Raw genomic sequence first — 22,318 nt, 5'->3', positions numbered from 1 at the left:
TCCAGATCCTGTGATTGAATTCAGAGGTTTTTGGTGACTTCTTTTTTTACATCAAACATGCTGGTTGGGCTAAATTTGCTAGGATATCTAGTCCTGGACTAACTATTTAAAATCGATGGGACTGGTGGTTCCTTACACTCATATCATAATATGTCAGTGGGTTTTTTTCTTTCTTAAGGTCTTTGAGAGCTTCAGGCATAATTACGCAACAGACTTTGATAGGAGAGAGCAAACAACATGTCAGAGATTTCAATAAAACTGCACCTAATCTCCTGATCTCCTTAGATTGGAAAGTGTGACTGCAAGTTATCAGTTTTGTTATTTCTTTGAGCATATCGCCTTTATTGCTGGTTCAGATCAGCTCTATTATTTTGGTTATGTGTCAAACAATTATTTCTATTTCTGTACTTACTTTTTTAAATGATTGTAACTGTGATAAGCCAATATTGACTGCGGTCACAATCAGTCAGGCTCTATTACACAGCGTTTGTGAGTAGCACAGAAACCGTATGCACCTGACTGTGCGTGCGTGCGTGTGTGTGTGTATACGTGCCTGCCCCAGTCTCCGCAGGCTTCGGAGCCTGCTGTCCATTTAATCAGAGACTGATTCAGACCTGGGTAAACAGGTGGCAGAAACCTCCAGCCAATCAGTACTACAAAATAGATTAATTAAGGGGCCTACTAAAAGTCTAATTCTTCATGGGACTGAAAATAGGAGAAAGCATGCAAAAGCTCAGCTGCATCCCAATACGTGAATAATGTATCGGCTGGAGAAAATCAAAGTACATGTATTAGTAATCTTATTATGCCTCTATTGTACCTATGTGGGCAAGCTAAAATTGCATAAGCGAGAGTGCAGCTGTTGAGGGACGACCCCGCCTGCTAGAATGTGTGTTCACATTTCCTTTACATGTCTTCCTGAATAGACACTCTTCCTTAAGCCAGACGATGCCCTTGAGATGTTTTACAGTAATAACTAAAATGACCCTCGGTTCTCGTCTCCGATAGTGCGCGCAAGTGTGCGTGCTTACGTTTGTGTTTACCCACACAGAATATTTATGCTCGGTGGGTGTGTTTGTGTATTTTTGAATCTATACCTGTGGGTGTATATTTATGAGTGTGTTTATTGCTGTGGTCATTTAGGTCGACATTAATCTATTTAACACCCCTACTTTGTCCAAGTTAATGGGTAGTTAGACTGTAAACGTGCAAGGCCAGAATGACGATGGAAGCACTTTAGAAGAATGGCTATCGACACCCCAAGGCTAAGCAGTAATGCTTACATTGACTCATTCAAATCAGGTGCGCACTGTGCGGCATTTTTAAAACGTGTGTGTTCATCTCGAGCATGTAGTTTACGTGCATCCGCGCATCCATTTGCATGTGTATGCTAGTGCGAGGTTCATTAAGAGACAGTGTTCATTAGGCTGTTGCAATTACTGAAGAAATCAAACGAGTTGAAGGTTGTTTCAAGAACGGCGTCACAGTCAGAACAATTAGCGTGACATCAGTGGCTTCCTCCAGGCATTAGGATATTAATGTTTCTAAAACAGATTAAAATAGAGCCTCTTGCATTCAGAATGACTTTTGCGACCCTGACTTCCAGTTGTCCTCCCTTCCTTCTCCTTGTTTTCTTTTCTCCTGACGCTACATATCCTTCCCCCCTCTGCGTTCCCTCCTTCCTGCTCCTTCTTCCGGTCCTCAGGTGCTGCAGGGGGACAGCGGGGGTTCCTGGGATGTATCAGAGCCTTACGAATGAATGGCATCACTCTCGATCTGGAAGAGAGGGCGAAGGTCACACCTGGGGTCAAGCCCGGTTGCCAAGGCCACTGTAACAGTTTTGGGATGTACTGTCGGAATGGGGGAAAGTGTGTGGAGAGGTATAACGGCTACCTGTGTGACTGCACCGCCACCGCCTACGATGGTCCGTTCTGCACCAGAGGTAAGAGGCATTTTCAGACAGGCAATTTGACTCTATTTAAAGACAATGTACATCTGGCTTTTCTTTGTCCTCAAAACTTTCAGTGCAAAACAAATGAAATTTTCCCTCTGTGGGTTTTGAAGGGTTTTTTTTTCCCTTTTACATCAGGTTTTGTTTTCCCATTTCCTGGCCTTGCAGGACTGCTTTTCTGCTCGGAAATTAAGGATGACACACTGAGCAATAATCCTTCGGCTAACATTTTCTCCGACAACTTTTGCTGGCATATTTCTGAGATCATGTTATCATTTGCGCTTTCTCTTTTATTCACAAAGCCAGAGTCAAACAGCACCAGGATTACCGCTGGAGTAGTTGTGTTTCAATGAGCTTCATTCCCCGACAACCCACCGTGATTGTCGCTGCGCTTTGTGATCGTGCCCCACTTCCTATTCAGTTTGGCGCTGTCGTTTTTGAAAGTGTTTGGGCTTGCGATAAAAGGCATCGATTGAGGGTAATATTATGCTTACCCACCAATTCTCCCTCACTTTAGAGTGCTCTCGCTGAATGCTGGTACTGTGCAAATGCAGAGCTGAGAGATCAAACTCAGAAACAAAGCGTGAGTGACTTCAGTAAGAGGTGTGTCTAGTGATCTGATGTTTTCTTTGAAGATCACAGACAAGCAGTGTCACACTGTAACTCTGCTTCTGCGCTGTTGCATATTGCTAAAGCATCGTGTTTGTTTCACCGGGATTCATTAGATACACTATTAAAGTTCTATTTCCCAAAACAAGTTTTCATGAAATTCTCTCGGGAGAAGAGCAGCGGCGCTGTCAGAGGCTTTCTGCTCGCTCCCAGTCAGGAAGTTGATCCCCGACACGTGAATTAATTTGTTTCCTAAAGTCGAATGGTGTTTTCCCCCCTGTGTTCTTGGCAGGGGGGTGACAAGATGACAGAAAGGCAGAATGTGTGTCTTGGTGTGGGCTTGCGTGCGTGTGTGTGGTGTGGAGGAGGGTGACAGTGTGTGGTGATATGCTAGTGTAAGACATGAAAAGACCTCCTCAGAATTCTGTCATAACCAATCAGGCATTTCAGGATTTAGAGAATAAAGATTACTGTCTGTGTGTGTGTGTGTGTGTGTGTGTGTGTGTGTGTGTGTGTGTGTGTGTGTGTGTGTGTGTGTGTGTGTGTGTGTGTGTGTGTGTGTGTGTGTGAGAGAGAGAGAGCGAGAGAGAGGCAAAGAAAGGGAGAGAGCACACCCTTGTGTCTATTTGTTTTTGTGCAATGTTCCCTCTAATTTTTTCACGTGTCTGAGCGAACACACAAACTCCCTGAGCGGTCCTTTAGACGTGTGCACTGTGGTCACTCCAGCATTGAATCTATCCAAGTTTAGGGATGGGTACCGGTATCTGACATAAACGGTAGTAACCAGACCGAAAAGCAACGCACATTTCGGTGCTTTTTTTTCCTGAGATGTCACACACTTTGGATTCTAGCCAATCATTTTACCTTTGCAAGTGTAGTAGGCGGGCCCAGGTACGTACGTTCTTTTAGAGCAGAGCTACAGATTAAAAATGCCCAAGGCGAAGCGGTCAAATTCTGGCTGTACTTCACAGCAAAAGATGCAAACTCAGCAGCCTGCAACAAGTGCTTTAAGGTGATACTGTGCAAAGGAGGTAACTCCTCGAATCTGATGAATCTGATGCCACACAAATTATTTGTGCCACTACAAAAAAATAATTTCTGTCCACTATGAGATAAAGGAGAACAACAGCCTGATACCTGCTGGCCTGAGAGAGCGGAACCGGCTGTTCAAACCCCCCCAAGGCTGCCCGCTGGAATCGCAATGGAACGAGGCGCAACCTCTCACAACGAACGTAATATGGTCAACACCTTGGAGACGCTTACAGCTGCTGTGAAGGCTCAAAACAACACCATTGAGCGTATGGGGGGATACATCAGAGAGAGGCCTGCTCAAAATGAGACCCTTGAGCGACAGTTGGAATACATCGCGGAACGGATCACTGCAGTTGTGAGGTCTCAGAATCAAAAGAATGACAACACCATGGAACAGAAGTTTGATACCATCAACAAAACTATTGACTACCCTACACACTAAATACACAAGATTTACACTAAACGTCGCTAAACTTCCTAAACAACTAAATGCCATGTTGCCATTGAATTTTGTGATTGGTCGACATGGTACATAGGAAAGGGTGGGTTTTTTTGGTTTTGTTTTTGCTCACAGGTGGAGAGCGCTTTCAAGCCTTTTCCTTATAAAAATGCGTTTTTACCGTTTCTTCCTGCAGTAAATATAAACAATGAAAGTAAACCAAAAAAACCAAACATTGCATATATTTTTATCATAACTCTGGTTTTACGTGGCCTATCAACACAATTTAAAAAGTCCACACAATTGTTCCGTCTGTCCTGCTCACATCTCCAATGGTTGTACACATTGTCATTAACGTGGCTTCACTCCACATCAGCCACACCGCTTTGCTAGCTAAAACACCGGTGTCGGCACATAAGGACGCTGTCATTAGTGATGTGCGATACCACTGAAAGTAAAATTCAGGGTGGTATCGATCTGATCTGATACCGATACTTTATACAAAAACGTATTTTATTTATTGTGTCTCAAATGATAGCATCATAATGATTACAGGTCATCAGATTAGTTGTTCTTATCACTTAATAATGCAGAATTCATCATATAGAAATAAAAAAAACTGAAGTTGTGCGCTATTTGAACACCTTGCCTGCCTGTCACACTAAAGGACTCCGTGAGAGACGTCTGTCTCGCCCTAGCAGCACCTGTCCATGTCCACTCCTCGTCTTCAGTTCGCCTCAACATACGCTCGTCATATTCTGTGATATGATTTACTCTGAGCAGTAGCAGTTTTTGATACGGGTGACACGGGCGGCTGCCTGGGGCGGTATCGTGGTGGGGCATCAGCAAAAAATAAATAAATAAATTGCTCGTACTCATGCTGCCCGACATCAGCCAGCGCATATTGGGAATGGCATGGGCACCGATTGGTTTTCTATCACCCATTTCCTGGGAGTAAGGGCGCCCTCCGTTTGCAAGGTGCGCCTGCTGCTTGCGGCACAGGGAGGAGAGGGCGGGGCGGCGGGGGACTTATAATTTGCACCGATGTTTTTCCGAAATTCTGTACGCGAAAAGTGAGCGCGAGAGCCCTCAGGGCGCCTGCTCGCTGCTGAAGTCAAAGTAAACTTTATTGTCATCTCCGCTGCATGCAGTACACTATTGAGAGAGACGAGACGACGAGGCTCCAGTTACAGCAGTGCAAGTAAACAAACAATAAATATAAGAAGAGTAAGAAAATAAATATACACTTTAGGACTAGGAGTAAAGGGATCAATAACAATTTAAAATTAAAATTTTATATTTTGATGATTTAATGTCTCACACACAACCCGTGGAAAGGGGGGGGAGGCCTGCTGCCTCCAAATAGAGCACATTTCATTCATAATTTTTTCATTCATAATGTTGTAAATCCAAGCCCATTATGTATTCATGATTTGAATCCTGGGTTGTGTGAAATCCCAGAAATACACCTTAGACAAAGTGAATCTGTGAACTAAGGTGTAGGTCGCGTTGCATTGTGGGTGCCGCGCTCCCACAATGCATTGCGCGTGACGTCAACTCCAAAGCCCTATTAGGTTAGGTTGTGGCGATCCTCGAGTTGGGGGATTTGTGTTTATACTGCAGTCCAAAATTAAAACCAATGGAAGATGGACAAGCAAAGTTCAAAGCCATAAGGTGCTCAGTTTAGAAAAAATAGAAAAGAAGAGGAGGAGAAACGAGCAAAAGATACAGATAAGAAGATGTGTCATTGGATAATGGCAGGTCATCCTGAAACGATCAGAATCAGAACACTTTATTAATCCCGAAGGAAATTATGTGGGTTACAGTTGCTCCAAAGAGAAATGGTAAAAATAGTAACAGTAACAGACTAAACTCCAAACAATACATTATGTTACAGATTTTAATATTAATTAGTCATTGTCAGTTGTTGATTTGTCCTGTTCTCAATGTATGACGAATTATGATGGCTGTTTGGTAGCCGTTTGCATACTATGCATACTCTCCCTCTCTTCATGTGTGTGTGTGTGTTTCTCTGGTAAATTTAGTAGTTCCTTCCAATGTAGACTAACCGAATGAAATAGGTTCTTCCCACTGTGTTCCTGTTAATGATAAACTACAAATTTCCCCTAAATTACTAAAATATCGATATTTTAATGTGAGAATCGATTCTAGAACATAAATGAATCGATATTTCAGGATCGATCCGCACATCACTAGCTGTCATAGCCTGTCAACAACGTTGATTTGCTGCGTATATACGAATGTGAATCGCGTTATTGGCTGGACTATGGGATAAGGTGGCATCGTTCTAATCCTATATGGGAGCAGCCAGTCACTTACTAACACTGCAAAGCAGAATTGTTAAAGTTTTAATTTTAATTTCAATACAGGTTGGATTTTTATTTTATTTTTTATTTTTTTGTGCGCAACGCAGATTTTCTGTGCGCAGAGACCGTGCCAGCAGTGCACAATTGCACACGCGCGCAGCTTAGAGGGAACATTGATGACATGTGACTTCATCATCTATTTCCTCCTTTCATTCCTTTGTGTCCCTCTTTTCCTTCACTCTGCTACAGTTTTTTTTTTCCTTTCATTTGGACTCACTGTCCTCTTTGTCTCTTTGCTACTTTTCCCCCTCATTTATGCTCTGTTTTTTCTTTTCTCCTGCCACTCCTTTACAATTATTTTACTCTTGTCCCCATAAATATGTATTCCACTTATTCCTCCTCCGTTTCTTACTTTGCCACACTTATTTTCTCGCTCCTCTCTCAATTGCCCCTCTCCTGGTTTCTCAGTTTTCTGCCCTTTCCCAAATTTCTCTCTTTCCCTCTCTTTAATGTACCACTCTCTCCCCATCCTCCCAGCTAGTGAAAAATGCATGAAGTCAGCCATAATTGCATAGTGCATTTCCATTGTATCCATATTTACACACTGCTCAGGGGACCCTGCAGTATTGTTATTATACACTCTCATTCTTTTGCTTTTCTGCCCTTGAGGGTCTCGCGTGGAGCTGGTGTGCACATGTACATACGTATGAACACACGCACGCACGCTAAAACTTGCAAAAATGCAATTGCACATGTACCTGTTGAGATTTGCACTGCTCAGAATCCACATCCGAAACTTCTTCTCATACTGACATGAAGTACACACACACACACACGAAAAGCTCCAGCTCTGCAGCATTGCTCATACCCCATTAAGGTTCCAGACAATTTTATGTGTTGCTACTGAAGCTCTGGGTAACAAGTTGGGGTACTTTCTTTCCTTCTTTCCCCAGTAGGAAAGAGAAAAAACTTACTGTGAGAGTATTTTAAACGTGAAAATGCTCTCCATGACTTACATGAGTTTGTTTCTAGTGTATATTATATACTACATGAACACATCGCTAAATAGAGCTAACAGGTGTCATCACACACACAGTTCATTATACTTAATAGACTACAATGATTGTTAGTACTTGTTACTGACAGTAGAAGAAAAACTCACCTTGTCATCATAGACAGTATAAAAGATGTAAGTAAATACTTTGAAATGAGTAAATGAGCATTTCTGCCAATGTGGTTGCATAAACTGCTAACTATAAAATACTCTATGTCGGTGATTCCCAAAGGGTTGGCTAGGGCCCCCTGGAGGGCTGCAAAGGTACTGCAGGTGAGCTTGAGTAATAACAGAAATTCAGTTTGAAGTTTATTTAAAAGCATTTACATTTAATTCATTCATTTATATAAAATGTTGATCAAACAGGTAATAATCTGCTCTTACATTGAAGTTTGTGCCCGAGTCACAGGTGGTCACACATTGGCCAACATTGCTGTTTATGTTTTTCAAATAAAGAATTTCAAGGAAATGTTTTTTTTTTTTTATTAAAGTGAAAATAGGAATAGATAGGATATGTCTTCTTGACTTTGGGAATGGCTGCTCTATGAATATTTAAATGAAAGAAAGAAATAATTCTTATTTACTATGGTAATTCTTCCTAACCATGTTTAAGCTAGGTTTACATTTGTCTAAACACATCATTTTTTAAGTTAATTTTGTCAAATTTAAAAGTAGTTTGACAGGTTTAGGGAGGATAGCACTTTCTAATATGGAATATCTGAGCTTACCCATAACAATAAAGTTCAGTTAATACAAAAAGATTGCTAAAATGGGTCTCTCCAGACTTCTGAGGCTTGGAACTATATGATTGCAAAGCTAAATAAAGGATAAAATTGGTAGGTAACCTGAATAGAGCTGAGATTTTGCTTCTGTGGCAATACTATTCAGAGAACTTACCCATTTTCAAGTAATAAGTGTTCTATTAAATTAAAGTAATGTAGCTTGAAGTATTTATTGTACTGTGTCTGGTGGGAGCTGATGGGTGAAGTGAAGCTTTAAAAAAGATGCATAAATGTGTTCGCTTGAAATTCTGGACCCATAAGGGCTGTAATTTTACATTTCACCGTGGCTGCAGAGGGAAGGAGAACATGTTGAGGCATATTGCGTGGCATTTGCACACATACACACACACACATACGCACTCAACCCTATTCTCTCTGCTTTCCCTGCAACCATTGTCTTTAATTTCACACGTATTATGCCTTTATCTCCTTTTTAACTGACTCGCAGACATGGCGAATGAGTACACGTACACACGAACACAAACAAGGAGTGTAACAGAAATAGACTATAGAAAAATAAGGTCTCGTCTTCTCGATATTTGATTATGAGAATCAATAAGCCTCCTGGTATGGTTGAAATATGCCATTAGGTTTGTTAATGTACTGGTAAACAGTGCATTGTTTGGTTTCAAATGCTGGACTACAGCAATTTAACACTCGCTTTACTACATCATCTGAACACAGCCTTATTTATGTGTGTGTTTATTCCCCTCCGGCTATATAATATGTCTACCCTGTTGTGTCTTTGCATCTATGAGCTTGTGAGTGGCTCCCTGTGGCTTGTTTTTGATGGAAAATTCTCTTTCTTTCTTTCTTTCTTGGTTTCTTGCTTGCTTGTGTTTTAAGCGCACATTACAACACAGTACAGTTGAAGCAAGCAACATTTATTGCATTTGAGTGAGAGCTTAATTTTGGTCCTACATTTTGTTCCTTCTTCCATCATCTCACCCAGATGTTGGAGGTTTCTTTGAGGCAGGGACGCTGGTAAAGTACAACTTCCTGCCTGAAGCCATTGCGGGAGCCAGTAAAGACACCAAGGTGTTGACGCACCAGCTCACGCCACATGAGGTGAATCTAACAAAGGAGGAGGTGGCCTTTAGTTTCAGCACATCCAGTGCTCCAGCTGTTCTGATGTACGTGAGCTCCAAGACGCAGGACTATCTTGCCGTGGTGTTAAGACAGAATGGTAAGGCTGACACGCAGCACACACACACACGCACATTAAATTGTTGCTCACCATTGCAGACAACATTTAAACGTCTTCCTTGCAGCACACATTGGTATAATCTCCAAAAATCCTCCTTAGTCAACGACCAACCACGGAGCAGCAGCTGACAGAAAACTGCTTTGATGATATATAAGGCCTAAAAAACTGACTGCGCCACCTAGTGTCTGAGATTTTAAACTGCTGTATCTGTACGTCTCCAGGTTCGCTGCAGGTGCGATATAACCTGGGTGGTCTGAGGGAGCCGTTCACCATAGATGTGGACCAGCGTAACTTGGCCAATGGACAGCCACATAGTATTAACATGTCCCGTCACGACAGGAGAATCACCATCCAGGTACAGAACCAACACGCGTGCTCATCTGAGCTCTTATTTTAGTCTTTTACTCAGAGTAAGGATTACATTTCAACTTACTGTGCAGCACAGGGACTTTTGGGTCCCATACAAATTAAAAACACTCACATATTCTCAGTTACGGGTACAGAACTACACGAGCGCAGGAAGTGTTAGCTCAATGGTTTGCAGTAAGTCAGAGAGGAGTGCAGTGTCCTGTGCTGTTTTCACCTGTGATGAAACTGCTTGTCCTTTGCCACTGTTAATCTACTTCCAGTAGACAGCCTAAGTATAGCAACAGAGAACGCATCGATCTGTGCGCGCGTGTGTGTTCGCGTAAGCGCATATTGTTGTGTGTTTGCAACTCCACAAATTCTTTCCTCTATGCTGATAATTAAATGCATGTGCTTGTGTGGGATATTTTGTGCGTGTGCATGTGTTTGTGCATATCAATTACTTCTATCCATGTTGCCGTTGTGTGCGTTTTATGTGCTCGTGTGTTTTGTGCGACTGAACAGCTTAGCTCTGATCGATACAGCCAAGCCTAGTCAGTAGCTGTCAAGGATGGAGTGAGAATTCAGCTAAACTATTACTGGCTTTATTCTGGGCTAAGATGCACACATTTGGCTGCAGGCTGGAGTTTAAGGAGGGCTCTAAATGGATAGAAGCCACTTGTAAAAGCCAGAGATTGATTGCATCCAGATCGGAATAAATTCATATTTGCACTGACAGGTCGGGGTTTGCCAAGAAATGGATTGTCACAAGAAATGAGAAATAAAAAGAAACAAATGGTCTTGGATTCTAAAATTAAACAACAGTTTCTGCATGGCTTCCTATAGAATGTGTAATTTGAATACTGTATCTGCACACTAACGTAATATACTGATAATATCAGACACTTGAATGGCTTAACCATTTCATACTGTGGGCATATTTATATTCCTTATACGCACAGGAAACCCCGTGAATCGAGATCATGGATGTCAAACTCATTTTCCATCAAGGATCAGATACAGCTCATGTTGATCTGAAGTGAAACTTCCCTTTCTGTCAGTGTAAAGATGTTGAACTACATGTTTATTTTTAGGAAGAAGAAGTGCAATTTTAACAGAACTTACAGTTTTTTGCTATATAGAAATTGAAAGAAATCCATCAGCATGACTTGAAGTGTAAGGAATAAATGTGCAAGATTATGGAAAACGTTCTGCTGGCTCATTGCCCAGACTGTCCTGTAATTACAAGTAGAAAGTTTTGTTAAGTCACTAAAAATGTGCTTTTTCTTAACCTCTTGAGCCTTTGCAAAACAAAAACAATTTAAAAAACATTTCTATAGTCAATAAAGAAAAAACAGGCACTCTTCTTCCATTTAAACGCTTATCTATTACTTTACTTTAGTATAAATGGCCACAGGGAAATATTATTAGGAAAAGCTGTAAAACCTATGAAAATACAGGTAAAAGTTCAACATTTAAGCTCTTCTTGGCGTTTTCCAAAACTGTATAATGGGCTGTATTACAGTCTTTGCACGTCCAATTGTGGCCCATTGTCCTTATATTTGACACCCCTTATTAAATGGGTAAGCCCTTCACATGTCACTCCCCTCTAGTGGCCAGAAGGCACCATAGCATTAAACTTAGCTATAAAATGATTCCCATCCTCTGTGAAAAATTGCTTGGCTCAAAGCTTCAAGCTGCGGTTGTGTAAGAGCATGTGATAATTAATATAGCAGCAGTTTTGCTTACAGTTCCTATTGATCATCATATCATTACTAGCATAATTGTTATGAAATAAACACATCAAAAGTTTGCAAAACAATTTAAAAAAGAATATGTATGTTACGTGCAGGGAGACATTGTTGAGATTATCCGGTTCATTTCTGCATTTGAACATGTAAATATGAATATGTTCAAATGCAGGATGTTTTTGCAGGATGCTGTCATTGTTATGTTTAGAGGATATAGACATAAAGGAAAAGAATGAAACAGTCAAATGTTAATATAAATTTTAAAAGTTCGGTTTCAACACTGTTAAACAGAATATGCATCTAACATGAAGTCTTTTAATTCTTGCTTTCATTAAGTGGAATTAAATGCGAACTACAATGAATCACAGTCCCATACTCCCAAGCCTGTAATCATTCAATCTACACTACTACAGCCCTTAGATCTCTCTGTCTGTCACCTGCATGAAGCAGTGACCTCATCCATCCTGGGATCTCATCACCTACTTTCACACACTGCAGCGAAAAATTTCAGACAGCAAGAAAATTAAACTGAAACATCCAATGATAATCGTTTTCTAAGCAAATCGCATTCCTGTAGCTGCTCATCACTCCGCTGGGAGTACTTTAACATAACACATGCTTTCGTAGTGGCATGGAAAGTGATTGGAGCATCCGCTAGACTCCTTGCTCATCACTTACACACACACACACACACACACACATGCATACATGCACACAGTGTGCTCTGCGCTGATTGAAAGCAGCTTAGTTGTGTCTAGATCGACAGTGTCGAGGTTCAGTCTTGCCTTGAGTATGTGACTGAACTACTAACTCTATAGTACACAATCCCAGTGTGGTTCTTTCGAGGTGCTGCGGCTGTACTTTAAAAAAGAAAACAGAAAAACAATCCTTTTTTAAATTTTTCTCCCTTTATAACAGGTTAACAGTTAAACATTAAAGTGTGTTAAGAATTCAGACGAACACTGATGGGCATGATGTGGTCATTTAGATTTAAGAAAAAAAAAGGCATCGATGAGTGATCTGTGGGGTGGGGAGATGAGGAGAGAAAATAGATGAAGTTTACAGATAAGGAATGAGAAGTAGAGCCAGAAGGTACGTTGACAAAGATAGCTTTGATGAGTGAAACTTTTTCATGTTGCCTTACCGCCTCAGGGCTCTTTTCAAGGTACATGCACTTGATAGCCGCACGTAAACAGACGCAGACTTGCATACCAACAGACACGCCTGCACTATTGAGATCCTGTCAGATCAGCTAACTACAAAGGCTTCACACTGCACTACAAAAATCAACATTATTCAGTCTAACTCATCTGTCCATTCCAATACTGTATAGCTTTCCTTACTTCCCAAAGGTTCTCTCATAACTCACATACCACAGAGCAATTTTTTTCTACTTTTCTTTTCAAAATCAGCCTTTCTCTGCAGGTTGCACTAATGAGTAACAAAGAACAGTACATGTTCTCCTCAGGAGGACTGCAACAACAACAAGGAACCACGCTAAGCATTAGTAGGCAGTAAGCAGTCAGCATCAGTGGGGTTATAACTCTAAGACCTAGATACTTGTGGATGCAAGTATAACAGTATAACTATGTGTATACAAAAATTACTGTCTTTACTTTGGCATCATGTCCCAATTTATGCAGAAAAGGCACCTTTTGCCACAAGAGGTGAAAATAAGAGTAACCTTTCTATGCTTTTGTAGGCAAGGCCTGTTGGCTGTCCATCTGCTGGCACACTTTGCTCACTGCACTGAGAGTGTGTGATTATTCTGTTTATTCCATGGGTGGCAGTATTTTAATTCCAAAGGCTGGGTCCATTTAACAAGAATAGAAAGACATGGAAAGGTGGCAAAAGTCAGTCAGTCAGTTTGTTTCTGAGTGACCAGCTTTTATCTTTGGATGAAAAATTTTGAACCTGGGAGTAGTTTCGTTCAAAAATGACAGCACCAGCACCAGGGGTCAATGATTTGTATGAGTATTTAAATGATGTGAATCATATATTATGGCCGTAGTCTCCATACCTCAACCCACTTCAACACCTGTGGGATTATTTAGACCGATGTGTTCAGTAACGCTCTCCATGCCCATCATCAGAGGACCGAAGCAGCGTTTATATTTAGGCAGCATGGTGTATCATCCATCCATTGAAATGTGCCAAATCACAACAACGGTCGCCTCAAGGTGCTTTATATTTTAAGGTAAATACCATAACCCAACAATTAGAGAACCCGTGTGAGTAAGCACATGGCAATAGTAGAAAGGAAAAACTCCCTTTTAACAGGAAGAACTCTCAGATACATTGTGGACACATTGTAGAAGATTGCAAGAGATTAATAATAACTAATGATTAAAATAATAACTAATGGCTGAAATATCAACTGAAAGGTGCACTGAAGCATTAGTCCTTCACCTTATTATAGACTATATGATGATTTTTTTTTGTAATCATAACCATAACATCCATTTATAAAGCATTTTTCAGACCTGCCAAATGGCCCTGCGTCGTTTACGTTGCAGTTATGCTCCATGAGGGGCCTCCAAGAATGACTCAGGACCAAAGTCAGGATAGTAAAGCATGAAGAAGTCAGCAAAATATTTAGAAACCCTAAAACCCTTAAAGGTGATCATCAAATATTTGTATCTTCTTTATCATTTAGAAAAAATGGGGCAACTGTGAGTGATATATAAAGTGTGATACTATGTCGGTGTTGTTTTATCAGTTTGTTCCACCTGCCTCTGTATAAATATTCATCTTAGAACACATGCGTGGTGCAAACATGACCTTTTTCTACGAGATGATCGCACAGCTTCGGTCACTCTTTGACGGCGAGTCGTTTGAAGTGTACAGAACATATGAAGTGTACTGAACTGCATGCAAATGCTGAGATGCTTAATAACTGCTTTTGAATGCTGGAAACTCTACTGGCTAATTCCAAGGCTTGAATTTTTGTTTTGTTTTTTGTTTTTTTATTGAATAATGCATTAAAGCCTAAAATGCCAGTTTTGTCAGTAGCTGCCATCAGCACTGAAAATGGAACTAGCCTGTTATTATTTTTGTGCACACGCTCATCAAAGGCCTAGTTGCGAGCATCCGAGATAACAAAATGAGTGAGAGGCAGAGATATGAGTCAGATGCAATAAAAGTCAGTTGTGCTGGTGGGGCTGGCAGTGGATCAAATTCAATTTCCCCAAATTTAAAAAAAAAAGGGATAAGAAGCAGTGGACTGTTTACCTCAGGGTGCAGAGGCCTCACTTCTCTGCTTATCAGGGCTCCAAATCTTAAAGCCATTTAGACAAGCGACTGTTTAGTTTAAAGACAAAGCAGAGAAAATGTGCCAAGACAAGTCAGCGTGTGGTAATTTGAATCAGAAAGAGAAACGAGAGTCAGAGAGAAATGTAGGACAAAAGAAAAAGGCAGAACAGAGCCAGAGAGAGGGGGAGAAGGGGTTTGAAAGAAACAGATACTGTTGTTAGATAAAGAAAGTAGACCCACAAAATATAATGACAAAGATCACTTTGATACGTTGAGATTATCTGAGGATTACTTTAAGGTGAGGCGTTCGCTTGCGGACACAAAATACGTGCTGACATGTACACCCAGGCATACAGAGTGCAGCAAACAGAGGAGAGTGTTTGGTTTTCGAGCAGCCTGTGAGGTCTCGTTAGGTTAGCTCGCTATCAAAGGAGCGCCAAGGCGAGATTAAAATAAGTTCCCCATCTCACCATCTCTCACTTTGCCTTTCTCACACTGTGAGGGTTTAGAGATGAAAGTCAGGAGTCCCTTCAGGCAGCAGACGGCTCATCTCCGTTTCCTCTTCTCCTCTCCGCCAGTTGCTTCATTGGTTGACTCAGCGGTGTAAATGGCTTGCTGCACCTGAGACCCGGACCAGATGAAAATTCAGCAGTTCACTTAATAATGATGTTAAACAATTTATTCAAGAGGAAAATTAGCATTTCTTTTTGTTCAGTGTTAAATCTGTGATGGGAGTATTTTTATCCCTTAGACATCATTAAGGAAACAGAGGTGCCACGAAGGTAAAAAGGCTCTCAGTGTACTGTAAATGAGTTTGCATATAAACAGCACATTGGCTAAATTAGATTCTTTTTTAGCACGTAGTCAGGGAAATAGATTTCACCCTTTGTTAATTTTCTCTTTGCCTAACCCCTGGTTACTTTGCTTATGTAAGCTATGTGTGACTTTAGAGGCAGCAACTGCGTTTTCTAAATGGCACTGTGTTAAAAAGAAAGAAAGGAAAAAAGGAAAGAGATCCCAATGACTGCGGTTGTAATTGACAAAGTTTGGTAAAATGAGGTTTCTTCCCAGGCCGTCTTCCTCAGTGGATCGTTTTGTGGGGGTTTCAAGACTCAAGCTTCCCTCCGTGGTTGTGCAGTCAATTTGTTTTCTCAGATAAAAGTAAATAAGCTGAGCGCAATTTAATTGTGCCCCATTATCCCACCCTCCAGTCACAGAGGAAAACAAAACCCACACAATGCTCCACTGAGACCAGGCTTTTGGAAGGAATCAAATTAGGATATGTTGTGTGTCTGCATGTGTGTGTGTGTGCGTGTGAGGAGAAAGAGGGAGAAAATAGTCTTGCGCAGCAGTGGGTAGAAAGAAATTTCTGTATGGCAGGACTCTGCTGATTTAAACCTGTAAACAAGCACTACCACACACATACACACGTAAATCTCAGGCCTTTAGTGACAGTCCAGCTCAGCTCCCAGCTAACAGGCCGTGACAGCTATTCAGCACATCAACAGAACAAATTTCCAGGAACAAAAGTCATTGTTTCCAACCAAACTCCTCTACTCCAGTCTGCTTTCTGCAGACTGATTTATGCTTAGATACAGTCCTCCTGTGGGCAGGGAGAAGGAAAGAAGGAAGATCTTGTTTTTTGGGGGTTTTTTTATTCTAGAACACACCGAAAACCAATTTGTTGGTTTGAAATTATTCTCATCAATAGCATCGGCTGCAGCTTTCAAGCTAATTAGAAACTTCATTGAAACAGCAATAACAAGTTAATTATGTTGCAGGGATATTAAAGTCGTGCATTCCCTCCTTCTATCACCCTCTCTGCTCTCACATCTCCACTGATGCTCCTCTTTGTAAACACGCTGCTCGTCTTCCACCCGCCCTTTTTGAGTTCTCAGGAATGCCTTTGAACCCCCCACAGACTTTTGAAATTGCATATTATTATTAGGCATCATTTGTATCATCGTTTATTTCTAGGGAAGAGCTGTTTGTTTGCTGGATAATTGTACAAGATGACTTTTCAGACGTGACTAAAACGAAAATATCACAGCTTTCCAGAAAAGATGTTTGAGGTAGTCTGACATCTTTAAAACCATGATGGATTTTAATGTTGGAGTGTTTATAGAATATATACATCTAAGGTGATATTTTAAACAGGGTTATAGTTTATAGCAAATGGTAAGAAGGGTTTTTTGGTCCAGAGACATTTCTAACACTCAGATTTTATGGTCATTGTTTGAAGAGTGTAGTTATATATGATGTTTGTAGAAACGCCAGAAGAAAAAAGAAATCAGGAACAGCCTCGGGTTAGTATTAGATGCAATATGTGTTCATCCTATTTACCTGATTTTTGCAAAGTGTTTTTAATTCATTTTCACTGACCTGATCAGGATTCATGGGAATTTAAAATGAAGGATAATCAAGGTATGACTATGTGAGTGGTTTCCTTGTTACTAAGCTACCATATTTAAAGCTTTCCTGGCGTTTGGAAACCACGAGGGGGGACCATTGAGCTTCTGATTGTGCTGTGTTACTTTGCATTGGCTGACAGCATTGAATTACCATCTTTTGTTCATCATCTTGTGTACTCTGCTTAATGTGCTGATGCAGATCTTAGCCTGGGTCTTTTCAAAATGCTGTGGTCAGTAGTTTTAGTCTAGATTCGACTCCCTATGAAACAAGGATGCTAATGTGTTTCTCTCCCTCCCTCTTTCCTTCTCACTATCTCTTTATATCTCTGTCATGTCTCAGCTGGATCATTATCCTGCAGTCAGCTACAACCTCCCTGAAGCCTCAGACACACAGTTTAACCTGGTCAAGACGCTGTTCTTGGGAAAGGTTTATGGTGAGTGTGTCACTTTAGCTAAACCTTTTCTGCTCACAATTGTGCATTCGGGTCATTATTATATGTATATATGTCTCCCATATATAAGTATAACACTCTGAAATCACACTAATGTGTAAATCAAAGTATCTTTTCATATACATTTAGAGTCCTTTGTCATGCTGAGCATATATGGAACTAACAAGCTCCTCTGACCTATGTTTTACTTGTGAGTCATACAATCTGAGAATAACAGACAAAAAATTAAAAACCAAACATTTCTGCACTTTCCCATGGATATTATGATAGGCTGATATTCTTTTTTTTTTTTTTTTTTTTACAAATTAGTTAAGGTTATGATTAATTTATAAAGCTTTCTTCCTAGGGTAGCTTTTCTGTTGTTTAACTACTTACAGTACAAAGTGTTTTGTAAGACCAGTACAGAGAAGTTTCCCCAACACTCTCCAATGTGATTGATTAGTGATTAGTTACTCGGGCAGATATATACCACTTTTCTAAACTGAGTTATTTATATATGTATGAATACATAAATATCTATCTATCTATCTATCTATCTATCTATCTATTTATCTATCTATCTATCTATCTATCTATCTATCTATCTATCTATCTATCTATCTATCTATCTATCTATCTATCTATCTATCTATCTATCTATCTATCTATCTATCTTCTGTGTGAAGTAAATGTACTTTTAGATTTTGTCCACTAGAGAACGCCAAAGACCTGTATAGTGACTTGGCTTTGCCTGATTCATCTTCTTCTGTTTGGTTGTAAATGTGGCAGATCCAGTGCTGTGAAAAATAAAAATAATCACCCCTCCACCACCGTACTTGACAGTTTGAGGTGTTCTTCCTGATCATCCACATCTCCACTTTGGTCTTATCTGTCCTAAAGACACAGTTCCAAAGTCTTGTTATTTGTTCAGGTGCAAATTTGCACATCTGAGTCCTGCTGCCATGTTCTTTTTACACATGAGTGGCTATCTTGTGGCAATCCTTTAATCATAACTGTTTGGTATTTTTCTAATTGTATTGTCATGAACTTTAACATTTAACATGCTTACAGAGGCCTGTAAAGTCTGAGATGTACCTGAGCTTTCTGTATATTCACGGTCCGACCTTGTACTGAATTTGCCTGAAAGGTTGTGATATTAGTTTAACACATGACTGAATGTTTCAAACAAGCAAACTGCCCAAATTTCTGCCTTTACAGAGGTGCTCGCATTTGCTTATTATGAATTAGCCAAGTGCATTTGATTAGCAGCACGTGGCTGCTACTTACTATTCTTTTTTCACATGACTGTATTTTTAAATATGCAAACCCTACTGGGTGGTTTTTGGATCTGCATGTTTCAATCTTCCCAGATCATTTAGACATTCAGCAGTATGGATTTGACATACATTTCAGTTTGCTTTTTTTTAAATGGCTTAATCTTTTTTAGATTTTCAAAGTGGCATCCTTTGCTACACGAGATAGCCTTCATTAATCCCACAATTGAGATTTTCACAATATTAGTTGGTTTTATTCGATTTTACAGTGACTCGTGATGCATTTTAATGTCGCCACCCCTTCCGCCCTTTGTCCTCTACTGCAAGTGCAGAGAAGTTCACTGAGGTTGAAGCAACATGTGACTTCTCTCACCAGCCAGAACTACTGATGCCGCTGCACACACCACAAGAGCCGAGAGGAATAAAACCCCATCATCAATCTTCAGCCAACTAAACCAGCACATATGCTTTAAGGACAAGCAAGTCCTGAGATGTTTGTTTATAACCAGGCTGACACATCAGTAAACCGAAATGTTAATTTTCTACATTGTAGCAAACATCATAACACTAAACCACACAGAGAGAGAAAATAGAAGAACAGGGAACAAATGCGGGTGTTTCCACATCTCATCGGATCTGCTCCACTTCTGTGTTTGGACCGCAGAGACAAGAGAGGCTGTCAGACAGCTGAGCTATCAGATTCTCTGTTTGTGGGAGAAAGCCGCCCTGTGTTTGGTGCAGTGCTCAAACGCACACTCACACACTGATCACAGAGACATCTCCAGTGTCACCTCGCAATCTGTTGATTGTGAGATGTGATTAGTTAACTAGGATAATGAAGGAAGAAATACAATAAGTAGACATTAGAGAAGCATAAAAGAGAAGACATGATCACACGGAGCCGAACACCTTCATAATCATCAGTGTACAGTGAAGATAGGCTTTTTTCTCAGGTAATTAACAGCACCAGAGTCGTGCTTCAAATTCACAAACACTATCAGATAAACACTATTAACTGAACCTTAAATCTATGACGCATTTACCTATTCACTGCTCAAAAAAAAACACTTTGAAAACACATCTGATCTCAATGGGAAGCGAAAACCTGCTGGATGTCTACACTGAACTGCGTAATGTGTTAGGAATGAAAGGATGCCACATCGTTTGATGCAAATCAACCTACAGAGGGCTGAATTCATAAACACCTCAAAAGGAGGAAAAGTAGAAAGATGATGCAGCAGACGCAGTTACCGAAATTACATTGCAGCAAATCATAACAGTACTCAGAAGATGCCCGCATGTATGCATGCCTAACAACCTCAGGACATGCACCTAATGAAATGACAGATGGTGTCCTTGGAGACAGTCTGAGGTGCAACGTGGTGGCGTCAGATGGACAAAAACATAAAGTCCCAGAGGTTGTCTGTTGGATTTAGGTCAGGGAAGTATCAATTCCTTCATCCTCCAAGAAACTGCCTGCATACTCTCCCCACATGAAACCATGTATTGTCTTGCACCAGGAGGAACCCAGGAGCCACTGCACTGGTGCCTGTAGTCCATAAACGTCTGTGCAGTCCTCCATACATTAGCCTCCCCAGGCTATCACTGACCCACCACCAAACTGGTCACACTGAACAATATTACAGGACACACAGCCTCTCCAGACACTGTCATGTCCATCTCATGTGCTCAGGGTGAACCCATTCTCATCTGTGAAAAGTGCAGGCAACCAGAGTTGGACCTGTCAATTACAGTATTCTGTGGCAAATGCTAATAAGGCTCCACGGTCCACAAGGCTGTTTGTAATAGCTCTTGCCTAATCTTAATTTGTTCACATTAGGTAACGTAAGCTTTTAGATAGTATTTCACATTGACTATATGATCCCAGACAACTGTTGATAGAAACCTTTATCCTGAAAACCATAAAAGCATTTACTATTACTATAATTGGTCAGTTCTTCAGTGAATCCACTGACAGAAAAACAACTATAGCTTTGATAATAGAAAAATTTAATTATTCTCAGGTTTATATAACCAAAGAAAAGGCTCTATAAAATCATTTAGCATGTTTGCTGCTCCTGCTGAAATCTCAGTTTCGTGTCCTGAGGTTTGCAGTGTTTGCTGCCCAGGGAGATTGTGCTAAAGTAGTATTGATCATGTAGTGCAGGGATGATTCAACACATGCTTCTGTAAATGATGAAACCTTATGCTTAACGTTACCGTATCCTGTGTATTTATGTGTGTGCGAGTAAAAAAGTGTCCTTACATCAGTGCCTAAGCGGAGGATATTTATGGTTAGAGCAGGATGGAGAGTGCATGTATTTTGTTGCACATATCTGGGGTAATGGAGGGGGGAAGTAAGTCCTCATAAAAGAAAAAACTAGATTTTAGTATCAAGACTTGGTTGAAGGTTAGGTTAAGTTAAGGGTTAGGTAACCGGTGGTTATAGTGAGGCGAAATCTGTAAGAAATTACTGCAATGTCCTTTAAAGTGACACAACTGTGTGTGTGTAGAAATGTGGTAGGTGGGTGGTTGATGTACGGCGTATGGGCCTAGATCTATGCGTCCCGGTGGAATAGATGGGAGAGATGAGTCATACATCAGCCAGAGCAGCGGGCACGCTCCAGACTCTGTCCTCTGTGCTGCAAATCTGTCAAGTGTCTGTGTGTGTGTTTGAGTGTGTGCATGGACCGTGTGTGAGTCTTTCTAAGGGAATAGATTCAGAGGCAAAGTCAGAGAGAGAAAGAGAGAGCACTAGAAATTGTGACAGTGGGAAAGTACTATCATAGAGAGATGATTGTAACCCTGAGGGTTAGTTGTAAAGGACATGTACATCAGTACCAGTCTGAACTTCTGATTTCTCTCTTCTATTCTTTATCCCCCTGGCCTCTATTTTTCTGTTAACTGTCCGCACTGAATGAATGTGTCCCTCCCTTAAGGTGATACCAATTATTTTACACTGGATTTAAGAAAGATTGCCATTTCTTTATGTGACGGCTTTATTCTGAAGAAGCCTCTATTTGAAGTGGCTCCATGGGTGTAGTTGTTAACCCATTAGCCTTACATGTGAAAGATGTGAGGCAGAACCAGCCTACAAGCTATTGTACTTGTAGTCCAAAACCCAAATAAATGGGAGGGTAGCATCAGGAAGGACATCTGGCATAAAATCTGTGCCAAATAAAACATGCAGATCCAGCCACTGTGGCGGCCCTTTGGGAAATAAGAGAGCAGCTGAAAATACCTTCTATTAGCTGTTATTTGCAGACACTGGTCTACTTTTTCACATAGTTTTATTTCAAAATGCACCTGTTCTTTCCCTATAAATCTCCTTGGACTCTCCTATTAGCTGTTTTCAGCAAGATGTGATGTGAGACAGTTGCTGTGTCTGTAAAGTCTGTTGTATGGAGTTTAAGGAAATCTTTATAGAAATAAAGTTTATTATTCATGTTACTA

General features: G+C 40.6%; 1 protein-coding gene across 1 annotated transcript in view; it reads left to right on the top strand.

The window, feature by feature from the left end:
* The window catches only part of cntnap2a (contactin associated protein 2a), a 405,242-nt gene that overhangs the window by 369,063 nt on the left and 13,861 nt on the right, over positions 1–22,318 (top strand). Inside the window, exons 21-24 of the mRNA XM_080865727.1 lie at positions 1,706–1,942; positions 9,147–9,380; positions 9,623–9,756; positions 17,501–17,594. Of these exons, the coding sequence (XP_080721853.1) occupies positions 1,706–1,942; positions 9,147–9,380; positions 9,623–9,756; positions 17,501–17,594 (699 nt within the window). The remainder of the gene's footprint in view (positions 1–1,705; positions 1,943–9,146; positions 9,381–9,622; positions 9,757–17,500; positions 17,595–22,318) is intronic.

This window comes from Rhamphochromis sp. 'chilingali' (assembly GCF_963969265.1).
Source record: "Rhamphochromis sp. 'chilingali' genome assembly, chromosome: 18".
In the NCBI taxonomy this organism is placed as follows: domain Eukaryota; kingdom Metazoa; phylum Chordata; class Actinopteri; order Cichliformes; family Cichlidae; genus Rhamphochromis; species Rhamphochromis sp. 'chilingali'.
The sequence above is the reverse complement of the archived record's forward strand: the minus strand, read 5'-3'. Positions and strand labels throughout refer to the sequence as shown.